Here is a 12007-nt window from a genome sequence, read left to right on the forward strand (position 1 = left end):
AGATTACAACAATCCTATTCCACTTCTTTGAGAAAACTCAAAAGCTTGAATGCAAATCTTGAAAACTCAAATACGTTTTCACAGTTTCACAAAAAATCTCTCAAAATTGTATCAAACTTTAAAAGAGTGTAACAACCTCTTTAAATACTCCAAAATCTGTTAAAAAGATTTAAAGCAGGAGCCTATTCAGTTAGAAAACATTTAAAGCTAATTTGCAAACATAACAAAAATTCAGTTATGGATTTTCAACAAACAATCGGTTGAATTCTCGAAACAACCGATTGATTTGGTTTGATAGCAAAGTCAACCAAGTCAAACAGCTTCAAACCCTTATAAAAAACCTCTAAGTGTCAAACAACCGATTGAAACGATAAAACAACTGGTTGTTTTTTCACTTCTTTAGAAAACAATCTTTTTCAAAAAGGCTTTGATTCCAAACTGTTTTAGATTCAAACAAAGAGTGGATTACACATCATTCTACCCAAAATCCACCCACACAAGCAGCAACTCCAACCTTCCATCAAACACCATGGATTTTGAGACATCAAAGCATCTAGATCATCCTTGATTAACACTAGTAAGGCAATGAGCAAAAGTTGTGCAGTGGCCAAATCGGTGAAAGGAGAGGATGGTAAGTTGAGGTTTTTGGAGGGAATGAAGAAGGGAATGCTTTTGGAGACATAGAAAATGTATATTTCTGCTGGTTAACCTAAAACGTATTTGTGCGTCTACGTCACTCTCACGTCCAGAATCCTTGCGCTCGCACGTGCTTTTCCTTTGATGAATGCCTAAAAACACAAAGGCAAAGGGTTCCCTAGAGGCCGTTTGCACTCCGACGCTCAAGTCAATCTTAGGGCTAGAAAACACCAAAACTGTATAACTGTCACTGTATGTGTGTTAAGCGACGCAAATGAATAGCATACCTTGCTAAGTTTGTTGCTTTCCTTTATATAGATTGAAGCTAGGGTCTCCTCTATACCCAAAATGGGCTTTCTGAGGATGTGGGCCCAACACTATTGTTACCTACTCTTAGGATAACCTAGCGCGGGTTCCCTAACTAGAGTGCAACCTCTGACGGGGTGACCACCTGGGTGCCTCCTCGTGCACCTGATCTCTGGGGTCACCCGCCTTTGGGAGTGCCCTAGCTGTTCACGTGCCATTCATGCAGCTCATCCCTGGAACGCGACCCTCACAGGTCATATCTTTCCAGTGGCTCTATACTTGTGTTACGCCTAAACACGTCATCCACTCTACACGCATGGACTCTCGTGACCTAGGCTTCTCCCTTTCTGATAACTGTTGTGTGGTCTGTGATCCACCTCTCGTGGCCCAACTCTACTGTTCGGTCCCGATGTCCGACCTCTCCACATTGTCTAGTGGCACGTCGGTACATCTTGGTGACCGATGTCTGACCACTCTTTGGCTCCTTGGCGCACGTGCTTCGCAAGATACTGGCCCACGCCGCTCGTGGGACCCTGCTTACCTGACACCAATATTACCAGTGGTCAACAACGCCCGAGGACTGGTCGGTACATAGAGGTTTAGTGCTTTTCTCAGAAACCTAACGAACCGCAAAGAAGATAAGAAACAGAAAACGAAGAACATCAAAATAATTGCAGAAAGCACAAAAAAGAAAAACATTTTACCAAAAAATATGAAGAGGTATGATATAAATGCACAAAAGATGCAAAGGAATGATAAAAGGCTAACCTTTTATTCCGAACAATGAAAGACGAAAGTATAAATGAAAGGGTTTCTGTTTCTGAGAACTTATATAGCCTCAGAAACCCATTTTAAAATTCAAAAATCGCGTCAAATGAAACATACCTAAAAAAAGATATATGCGATGCTGGTAAGGCAAAATGACCAGAAGTTGTGTAGTGGCCAAATCGGCGAAAGGAGAGGAGGGTAAGTTGTGGTTTTTGGAGGGAATGGAGAAGGGAATTAGAGACGTAGGAAATGTAGAGGTTTAGGGCTTTTCTCAGAAACCCAAAGAACCGCGAAGAAGATTAGAAACAAAAAACGAAGAACATCAAAATAACTGCAAAAAACACAAAATATCTCAAAAAATGATTAAATAATTTCCTGTTCTTTGAAAAAGTTAAAAGTTGAGAGCTTTCCTCAGAAACCCGAAGAACAGAGAAAAAGATAAGAAACAAAAAACGAAGAACATCAAAATAATTGCAGAAAACGCAAAATATCTAAAAAAAAAAGATGAAATAATTACATGTTCTTTGAAAAAGTTAAAAGTTGAGAGCTTTCCTCGGAAACCCGAAGAACAAAGAAGAAGATAAGAAACAGAAAATGAAGAACATCAAAATAACTGCAGAAAACGCAATGAATTTGTAACTGTTGTGGACATTTTCTGCTACACACCTTTGAATATAATTGATCGTTATGGCTTCATCTTCTTCGTGTATTCTTTCTTGCTTCATCTTGATAACTTGTGTTTATGCTTTTATTCGCCCTTTCCTGCTCTGATCCACGCCTTTGCTCTTCGAATTTCTTTTGCTTCTTTGACTTGCTCATCTTGCTCTTCGCCTAATCTTCTTCAACTCTGAGGCACTTACTACCAAAGGTATTGCTGGCCTCGTCATCACTTAAGATGAAAGAGGTCTCATCTCTTCTATGGCCTCGACATCACTCAAGGGCGAGGGAGGACTTTAGCTCTTCTTCTATGGCCTCGACATCGCTCGAGGGCGAGGAGGGCTTATCTTACCTGCACTGTGTGTCCACGCTCGAGGAGAGACCCGTTGAACGCGAGGTCGTATCGTCCTCAGCGTGTCTAAACACTTGGGACAAAGTCACACTTTGGTGCCCACGCTCGTGGAGAGGCCTACTACAGCAGTGCCGTATCGTCCACGGGGTGTCTAAACACCAAGGCAACTTAGCCCCTGTCTCTGCACACTTGGTGCCCGCTCCCGAGGAGAGGCTTGCCCGAAGGCAGCGCCGTTTCGTCCTCGAAGTGTCTAAAAACACCAAGGCGGTCAGTGTTCTTGGTGCCCACGTCCGAGGAGAGACATGCTGAGAGCAGTGTCGTATCGTCCCCGGTGTGTCTAAACACCAAGATGACCAGGGACTTTGGTGATTACGCCCAAGGAGAAGGTTTCCCTAAGGATGGCACTTCTCCTACATGACGTGTCTCTGCACCAAGTCATCTGGCTCTACATTGCTCCAAACTTTCTTACTGCCTGATGACTTTTTACGGCAAGTGCACCGCGTTTGTCAAAAGTAATAATTGTCCCTAAGGACGGATATCGATCCCACAAGGAACAATGAATTATCGAGTACAATAATCGTTAAATATAAAAATAGAACAATTAAAAGAGTTTTGAATTAATTGTGTTGGCACTGATCAATAAGAAAACAGACAAAGAATTAGTTGTTTCAATTGGAAAAATAAAGATTAGTTTCATCTTTCTCACTCTCAAGTATTTTGATTAGCATGTCAATATTAAGTTCTTTGATTGAAATTGATGCCCGTATAAAAATAATTTATATCGATTCCTCGCATATAAAATCCTTAAGAATGTCCCCTAACTATAGATCCTCGCATAATTATAAGAACAACTTAGAACGAAGCTCAGACGTTTAATAGCAATTAACATTTCAAGTCTATTCCTAGCACTCAAATATGTTAAGTATTGTTGTTTAGGTCTGAACCCTAAAAATACTTCTCGGTTAGATTTAAGATTCTCAATTTGTCACGGAAAGTTAAAAGTAAAACAACAATACCAATAGTCAACCAAGAACTGAATATTAATATATAAGATATCACCTCAATACATAAGAGTTTGAGCAGATTACTCCCAACCCCAAAGGGTAGAATTAGCCACGCATACTTCTAGCACCTTTCATTCTCCCAATTGGGTTACAATTCACTCTATGGTGTTTTCCTCTCAATTTGGCACCCTAAGGTTGAGCCTCTAGCCCTCTATTTATCCTAGTTTTCTAGGGTTAGGTTGTTTATTGTGTCGCGCTAATGGGCTAAATGATAAAACATAAAAAAGGCCCAATCTTTCTTTGCATCTTTTTCCATTATGGGACCTTCTATCTTTATCTTTTTAGCTCAAATCATTCATCTTTAATCCAAATCTCCAATCTTCCTTAGAAATCTGCAATTAACACCAAATTTGGGAATAAAATACTCTTATTCAAATAAAGATCATAAAAAATGTAAAAAGGTATAAATTCATAAATTAGGGATTATTTTATATGTAAATTAGCAATAAATCCTCATAAGTGCCTATATTTTAATATGAATTATTACTGAAATTAGACACTTATCACTGCCCGACGCCCACACTCGAAGGAAACGCCTCTCGCCACTTCCTTGCGAGGTGTCTAAACGTCGGACACCGGGGCTAGCCGTTCTCACCTGGGGAGGGGGCGTCCCGAAGGAATCCGTTAACCCCTACCCAAGGACTAAACGCCCGAATTTTTGAAATTTACTATACGTACCTTCCTAACGTGTCGCCCACGCCTGGAGAGTGTGTTCCTGCCACTTCCTTTGGGGTGGCGACGCGTCCAAGCTGGCTCGTGCGCTTGGCGTCCACACCTACACCTGGCGTCGCCTGCACCTGGCGACGCCTACACCCGGCGACGCCCAAAGCAGCGGCCTTTCCCTCTAGCGTTTCCTTATATTACAAGAAGAAAGGTAAAGGGGAGATGAGACAAAGTATTCTTTGAACTTCTTTTTTACTTGGGTGACCTCATTAAAAAACCCCCGAAAGGGAAAAAGAGTGTCCCCTTTGATACTGTGTACTACATAATGTCTTTAGCTGAAATAAAACTTTAAATTGGTTGCGTTCCAGCTGCGTGGGATGGGACCTCCTTCCAGAGTCTCAAGCTTGTACGAACCATTCCCCTTGGCTTCGGTTACTCGGAAGGGTCCGGTCCACTTGGGAGACAACTTGTTCTCCAACTCATAGGGATGAGCCTTCCGCATAACCAGGTCCGCCACTTGAAACTGCCGCGGCTTCACCTTAGAGTTGTATTGATGCTCTACCCTTCTCTTCACGGCTTCAGCCTTTATCCTCGCCTCTTCTCTGGCCTCGTCCAATAGGTCTAGATTCACCCTTCTTTCTTCGTTGGACTCCTCTGCTACAAAACTTTGAAAACGGGGCGAGCTTTCGTGAATCTCTACCGGGATCATGGCGTATGACCCATATACTAGGTTGAACGGCATCTCCATGGTGGAAGATTGAGGCGTGGTGTGGTAAGCCCACACAATCCTTGGTACTTCTTCTGCCCACACCCCTTTAGTCTTCTCAAGTCTTCGCTTCAACCCCCTCAACAAAATTCTATTAGCGGACTCCACCTGTCCGTTCGTCTAGGGGTGCTCGACAGACGCGAACACCTGCTTGATCCCTACTTCTGCACATAACTTGCTCATTTGCAGGCTGGCAAACTGAGTGCCATTATCCGAGATGAGATGCCTTGGCACCCCAAAATGACATACAATGTTCTTCCAAACAAATTGTTGTACCTTGTGCGCAGTGATCTGGGCCACTGGTTCTGCCTCTATCCACTTCGTGAAGTACTCGATGGCGACTATCAAGTACTTCATCTGCCTTATCGCCAGAGGGAAAGGCCCCAGAATATCAATTCCCCATGTGTGGAAAGGCCACGGGCTGTAAATCGATCTCAGCTCTTCTGGAGGCGCCTTGTGCCAGTCAGCATGCATCTGACACTGCTTGCATCACTGGGCGTACCTTACACAATCTTCCCTCATCGATGGCCAATAAAACCCTGCGTGAATCACCTTGGAAGCTAATGATCTTCCTCCTACGTGGCTTCCGCAAACCCCTTCGTGAAGCTCCGACATGATCCTCGTACACTCGTCGCCACTCACACATGTCAGAATTGGGTGTGTGAACCCATGTCTGAATAGCACTCCATCAATGAGAGTGTACCTTGCAGAATTCTTCTTTATCCTCTTGCCTTCCCCAGGCTCCGCTGGGAGAATCTCATATGCTATGTATCGCCTATAAGGCGACATCCACGTGTCCCCTTCTTTTAGGGTACATACTTGCGCACACTTCTCTTCTTCGGGCGAGGCCGCATAGGCGCTGACACGGGGTACCCTCGCCGTATCTTGAATTAACGACATGCACCAGCTCAAACGTAGTGAAAGCTCCCTTCAACACTTGGACATACTTCAGATACGCCGCCATCTGCGGGTCTTTTGCCGGATACTCCCTAGTCACCTGCCCTGTGACCAACTGCGAATCACTCTTTGCCAAGAGGCTCTGCAACTTACCACCATGTCATTTACGTAGGCCTGCACATTCCTTCCCAGCATGGGTGCAAGGACCTTATCCATTAGTCTCTAGTAGGTGGCGCCCGCTTTCTTCAGCCCAAACGGCATCACCTTATAGCAGTAACTGCACGTCTCCGTCATGAACGTCGTCTTGCTCTCATCCCTTGGATGCATCTTTATCTGATTGTACCCCGAGAATGCATCCAACAAGCTCAGCATCTTACACCCTGAACCGCTGTCCACCAACGCATCGATGCTAGGCGAGGGGTACAAATCTTTAGGGCACGCCTTATTCAAATCTGTGAAGTCCACACACATTCTCCACTTTCCATTCACCTTCTTCACCAAGACGACATTGGCCAGCCACTCAGGGTATTGGATCTCCCTGATGTGCCCAACACTTAGCAATTTCTGCGTCTCCTCCTGCACGACGAGGCGCCTCTCCTCGTTCAACTTCCTCCTCCTCTGTCGTACAGGGCGGACCTTGGGATCCATGGTGAGGTGGTGGCATAGAAAGTTTGGGTCGATGCCTGGCATGTCCGAGGCGGACCATGCGAAAGCATCTAGGTGGCGCGAGATCACCGCCGCCACTTCGTCTTGTTCCTCCTGGCTCAGCAAATGTCCCAACTTGAATACCTTGCCACCTATCTGCCTCTCCACCACATTGTCTACTGGTTGGGGTCGCCTGTCTCGCACACTCTCCGCACGAGACTCGCCTCTGCTGCCTTCTCTTATAGGCATCACCCCATCAGGTGCTTCAGGCGTGGCCTCCTCTGGCGCTTCTTCCATGGGCGAGGCCCACTCGGATACTTCTTCCATGGGCGAGGCCTCCCCATGTGTTTCTTCTAAGTGCGCGTCTTCCCTGGGCGTCGCCTCCGCGGGTGAGGCCTCGACAGGCGTTGACTCCGCGGGCGTCGCCTCTTCCAAGGGCTCTACCTCCATTGGCGTATCTGAAACGGGCGAGCGTTCCATCACCATGACCACGCCTCCTCCTGATCGGACTTGATCACGATCACCCTGCCACTAAGGTCTAGCAGTTTCATCTTCATGTGGCGCGTGGAGGCCACTGCTCTTAGCCTATTCAGTGCTGGCCTACCCAACAGAATATTGTAAGCTGAATTGGAATTAATTACCAAGTATCGAATGCTCTTTGTACGGGACGTCGTTCCATCCGTAAACGTCGTCCTTAGCTCCAAGTAGCCACGTACCTCCACTTGGTCCCCTACAAACCCATACAAGCATCCAGTGTAGGGCCTCAGCAAGTCAGGGGATAACTGCAGCTTGTTGAAGGTCGACCAAAACATGACATCTGCAGAACTGCCTTGGTTGACGAGAACTCTATGCACCTTTCTCCCAGCTGTGATAACCGAAATGACCACGGGGTCATTGTCATGTGGGACGACATCACGTAGATCAGCTTTCGTGAACACCAAGTTTGTCTCCCACGGGTCGTCCGAACCCTCTCCAGCAACTGAATTCATTGACCTCATATACCTCTTGCACTGAGAGGCAGTGGGCCCCCCTCCTGAGAAGCCACTAGAGATGGTGTGTACTTCTCCGTGGATTGACATTTCATGCGCCTGATCTTCCTCTGGTATTGGCAAGGCCGCGGTCGTAGCAGACCCGACAAGGTAATCTTTCAGGAAATCATTCTTCACCAGTTCATCTAACTAATGGCCCAGCACCAAGCAGTTATTGATGTGGTGCCCAAATGCCTCGTGGAACTCGCACCACGAGTCTTTGTGAGGTCCCAACACTTTATCTGTCTTCACTGGTGGCCTCAGCCTGCCAGCTATATTGGGCACAACAATAAGATCTTTAAGCTCCACCACGAAATTGTGCCTTATTGGCCTATTTCCTTCCCTCACCGGCTTGTTCCCCTCTGCTCGCCCCCTCTCCTGAGACCTCATCGCCTCGTATGGGCGTCTCCTGTCCTGATTCTTCCTTCCTGTCGTGGCTTCGTTGACCCTGGTAGGTTGTGCACGCGACGGTGCTCTCGGGCGTGTGGGTGCAACACTTGTGCGCTTCTCGCACACGTCTCCCTCAGTGGCGATGTGTTCCACAGCGCGACGCCTTATCTCAGCAAAGGTTCGGGGACGGTTGCGGATGATTGACTCGCAGAAAGGGCCAGGGCACACCCCCTTTCTGAACACGTAGACGATCATGGGCTCCTCTGTGGTGCCAACCTTCACCAACTTGGCTCTGAAGCGATTGATATATTCCTTCAAGGTCTCGCCTTGATACTGCTTCACGTCAAACAAGTCGTACGAAACTGGTGGTGGAGCCCTGTTCGCTAGGTACTGCTCCCTGAATAGCTGGGAAAGTTGTGCGAAAGATGTGATATGGCCATTTGGAAGGTGATAGCTGTCGTTTTGCTGTCAAATTAATATGATTCTAGCGTAGACTTGTCTAACACTAGAGAGATGATAGTATAATTGTGGACAAATGTCCCCAAGTCGTCTCCCAACGAATCCAATAGTAAAATCAGTTGATCAGGGTTTAAAATCTATCTGCAGACAATACAAGTTAGCAATAACAATAAAGATAAAAAGGGGGTTTGAGATAGTTGTGCAGAAAATATAAAAAAAAATTAAAATAACAAATAAAAAGCGGTTGATCCCAAGTTCTTCCACCATTGAATTCTTCACAGGTTCTCTAAAGATTAATCTTTTCTCAATCCTCCAACAGAGCTAAACCAGATTGAACATGCGCCGATCTGATTCAACTGAAACTCACCAGTAAAGCATGCGTCTACTGGTTTAATCAATACCCACTTTGTTCCATGCGTATACTCCATGGGAATGCTTACCTCCTCTCCCTTGAATCATGCGCCCAAGAAATTAATTAGAACAATGCGAACTAACTAAGAAACCAAAGTTTAAGATAAGGAAGACTCTCAATCATGCGTTCAAGTACAACCTCTCACAAAAACCAGTTTTCCAGGAGATTAGACAATAAAAACAACTGCTATAGAGAATTAAAAATCGAAACTTTTATTGAACAAAACCTCAGAACTCAATGGGGAATTACAAAAGAATCAACCAAAAAGGTTTAGCCTTCCATGCGGAGGCAAAACAAAAGAATTGCAAAGAAGAAAAGAAACTAAGAAAACCCTATGAAGCTCTCCCTTCTCTCCTTGATGCTTGTGTCCTTTTATAGGCTTTTCTGCTCCAAGGATCTTGAGAAAATATTGCAGTTTAGATTTTGTAAACAGTTTCCACTTTCCATAATTCTTTTTATTTTGCAGAAGATTTGTTTCCAATTCTGTTTCTGGAATCTTGTAGCTCTTATTTTCTTTTTCTTCTCCTCATAATATTTTTTCTGTTTTGGTTCAAGAAAGCAACTTGGACTTTTGCATATTTGGCCCATTCACAATGGTAGATGCTTCCTCCGGATAATTTACTCTAAAAACACAAAATTAACAATAATAATAGTTAAGGCCCAAATAAACCCAATTATAAGAATATTAATTAAAACAATGGATTTATTTATTATTATAGTCCAATAATCTATGATTAAGGCTATTGTGTGTGAATAAATATATGTTCATCAGAAGGCTGATGAACCAGTCCATGGCCATCCCAGTCAACGTGCTCATAAAGAGCTTGCACCTTACAGCGTCGGAGCCGCCTACCAGCATCATTTGCGTGTGAAACGCAGTGAGATGTGCATCGGGATCTTCCATCCCCGTGAAGATTACCTTAGGACCTACGAACGTGTTGGGGATTACCGCCTCCAGGATCGACTGCGAGAACGGCGTAGAGAACTCACTTGGTGGAGTGAAACACTCGCGCTCATCTGCATTGCGTAGCCCTGAGTTATTGGGCAACCCGCGGCACAACTCCTCATTTGCGCGGCATAACTCTTCATTTCTCGCCTGAGACACCGCGAGATCCGCTTGCATGAGTTCCTACTAAACCTTCGATGCTGCCATTGCCTCCTGGAATCCCTGCATCATATCCATGACTTACTGCATGGTCATGTCTTCGCTCTCAGCGCGTCGAACTTTGCCTGGTGGTCCTCATTTTCAACGGTTTCTTCAAACTCTTCTAACTGTTACAACGGTTCTGACAAACTCTCTAGTGGAATCAAGCGAGATTGCGAACGAACGGTGAAAACTTGGTGAAACTAAAGAACGAACGGTTGAAACCTCAAGAAAATGAAGAAAACGATGGGAACCCGAACTGGACAGATGAACAACTGGCGAAACTGAGTTCAATCGGAAAACAATCGGTGGAAACCACGAGCAACAGCGTATCACCAGCAAACCTCAAACAAACACGAACAAATGGTGAACTGAACGGAACTTCACGATGAACTGTGGATCTTGGGCGATTCTTGAAACCTAATCTCGAAAACTGCGACTGAAAAACCTCTAACACTTGCGGTGGGAGCTGATGTTTTAAATCGGCCCCACGGTGGGCGCCAAATGTTTCTGCCGGTTGACTGAGAAAGTCTTCGTGCGTGGCTCTAACTCGCGAACAAGGAATCCTTCGTCTTCAACTCAGATATCCGCCTTATGTCGCCGTGAGTACCTGAAATAAAGTGAGCAAAGGGCGCCCTCGCGGCCGTTTGCACTCCGACGATCAAGTCAGCAAGCAAGAAACATCAAAACCTCCGTATCGGAGAACCATAACTGAATCGTAACTAACTTCTCTCTCCAACCACTCGTGCATACAATGAGTAAGCGAGCAAACGATTAGAGTGTGTGTGTAAAACTGAGTAAAACGTGCAACTGATAAAGCGTACCTTACTAAGCTTTCAGAGAAGCTTATATACCTTGTTGTTTCAGTGCTTACTGCCACGTGTCCTTCTGACTTAACCGCGGTTCCACGTGGAAGGCCTTACAACGCTGTAACCCAACTTAGGGAAGCTCCAACCTGTAAGTCTTCCTTCCCCGGAGTGCATCTAGCGCGAGGGGTGACTACCTGGGTGCCAATTCATGCGCCCAGCTTCTAGTCATTCGCCCTGGGAGTGTATCTGCCTTCCTCTCGTACCATGCACATGGTTTACCCTTAGGCGTGGCCCTCTCCTGGGTCGTATCTGTCCCAGGGATTCTCTAGAGGTGGCATGGGTACTTCACGAGTCAGGTTACCCCCTATTGGTACTAGGACTATGGCCTTGAAGCCACCTTTCTCTTCTCTTTGTTACTGTTCTGAGGTACCGGGGCCCGAGGCCTCCTCGCCTGTACCGTGACCTCTGGCTGTGCCGCCCCCTCCACGGTCTTCCCTTTCCATGGGTATCGAGGGGTGACATTATCGACGCCTCAACCTGGCGACGCCTGTCGACGCCCATACCTGGCGACGCCCAAAATAGTCAACCTATTGACTTTCTCCCCTGGGGCCCCTTGGTGGGTCCCACCATATGTTTGACTTTGACTTTGGTCAACGCTCGGGGACGGGACGGTACAGGTACCATCAGTGTTGTTGGCGGAACAATACTGATGGTACCATCAGTGTTGGTGGTGGCAACAATACTAATGGTACCATCACTATTGTTCGTGGTAACAATACTGATGTTACCATCTGTGTTGTTGGTGGTAACTATACTGATGGTACCATCTGTGTTGTTGGTGGTAACTATAGTGATGGTACCATCAGTGTTGTTGGTGGTAACAATACAGATGGTACCATCAGTGTTGTTGGTGGTAACAATACTGATGGTACATCGACTTTCCCTTGCTTGTCTACAGTTAATTCCCCATCTTCATTAATCCATTGAAGTTTGTAAGATTTTGGAAGAGGA

At 45.7% G+C, this 12007-nt stretch overlaps 3 protein-coding genes across 3 annotated transcripts; all 3 read right to left on the reverse strand.

Annotated features, from left to right (window-relative positions):
• Positions 1-4777: 4777 nt before the first annotated feature.
• On the reverse strand, positions 4778-5194 carry LOC137822153 (uncharacterized). Its single transcript, XM_068627056.1, has one exon. It carries the CDS (start codon positions 5192-5194, stop codon positions 4778-4780), a length of 417 nt encoding a protein of 138 aa, XP_068483157.1.
• Positions 5195-7233: 2039 nt separating this feature from the next.
• On the reverse strand, positions 7234-7743 carry LOC137822154 (uncharacterized). The gene has a single exon (XM_068627057.1). It carries the CDS (start codon positions 7741-7743, stop codon positions 7234-7236), a length of 510 nt encoding a protein of 169 aa, XP_068483158.1.
• A 189-nt stretch (positions 7744-7932) lies between these two features.
• Positions 7933-10166, reverse strand: LOC137822155 (uncharacterized). The gene is made up of 2 exons (XM_068627059.1): positions 9897-10166; positions 7933-8637 (listed from the first exon to the last, which is right to left on the reverse strand). The coding sequence occupies exons 1-2, from the start codon at positions 10164-10166 to the stop codon at positions 7933-7935; spliced, it is 975 nt and encodes a 324-aa protein (XP_068483160.1).
• Between the last annotated feature and the right edge of the window lie 1841 nt (positions 10167-12007).

Source organism: Phaseolus vulgaris, chromosome 9 (assembly GCF_000499845.2).
Source record: "Phaseolus vulgaris cultivar G19833 chromosome 9, P. vulgaris v2.0, whole genome shotgun sequence".
NCBI lineage: Eukaryota > Viridiplantae > Streptophyta > Magnoliopsida > Fabales > Fabaceae > Phaseolus > Phaseolus vulgaris.

What these genes read in the sequence shown, in the direction of transcription:
- LOC137822153 (XM_068627056.1), bottom strand. Translation starts at nt 5,194, where the DNA reads ATGGAGATGCCGTTCAACCTAGTATATGGGTCATACGCCATGATCCCG.
- LOC137822154 (XM_068627057.1), bottom strand. Translation starts at nt 7,743, where the DNA reads ATGAATTCAGTTGCTGGAGAGGGTTCGGACGACCCGTGGGAGACAAAC.
- LOC137822155 (XM_068627059.1), bottom strand. Translation starts at nt 10,166, where the DNA reads ATGCAAGCGGATCTCGCGGTGTCTCAGGCGAGAAATGAAGAGTTATGC. An exon ending in TTCACACGCAAATGATGCTG is followed by an intron (nt 8,638 to 9,896) that starts GTAGGCGGCTCC and finishes TTAATTTGACAG; the next exon opens with CAAAACGACAGCTATCACCT.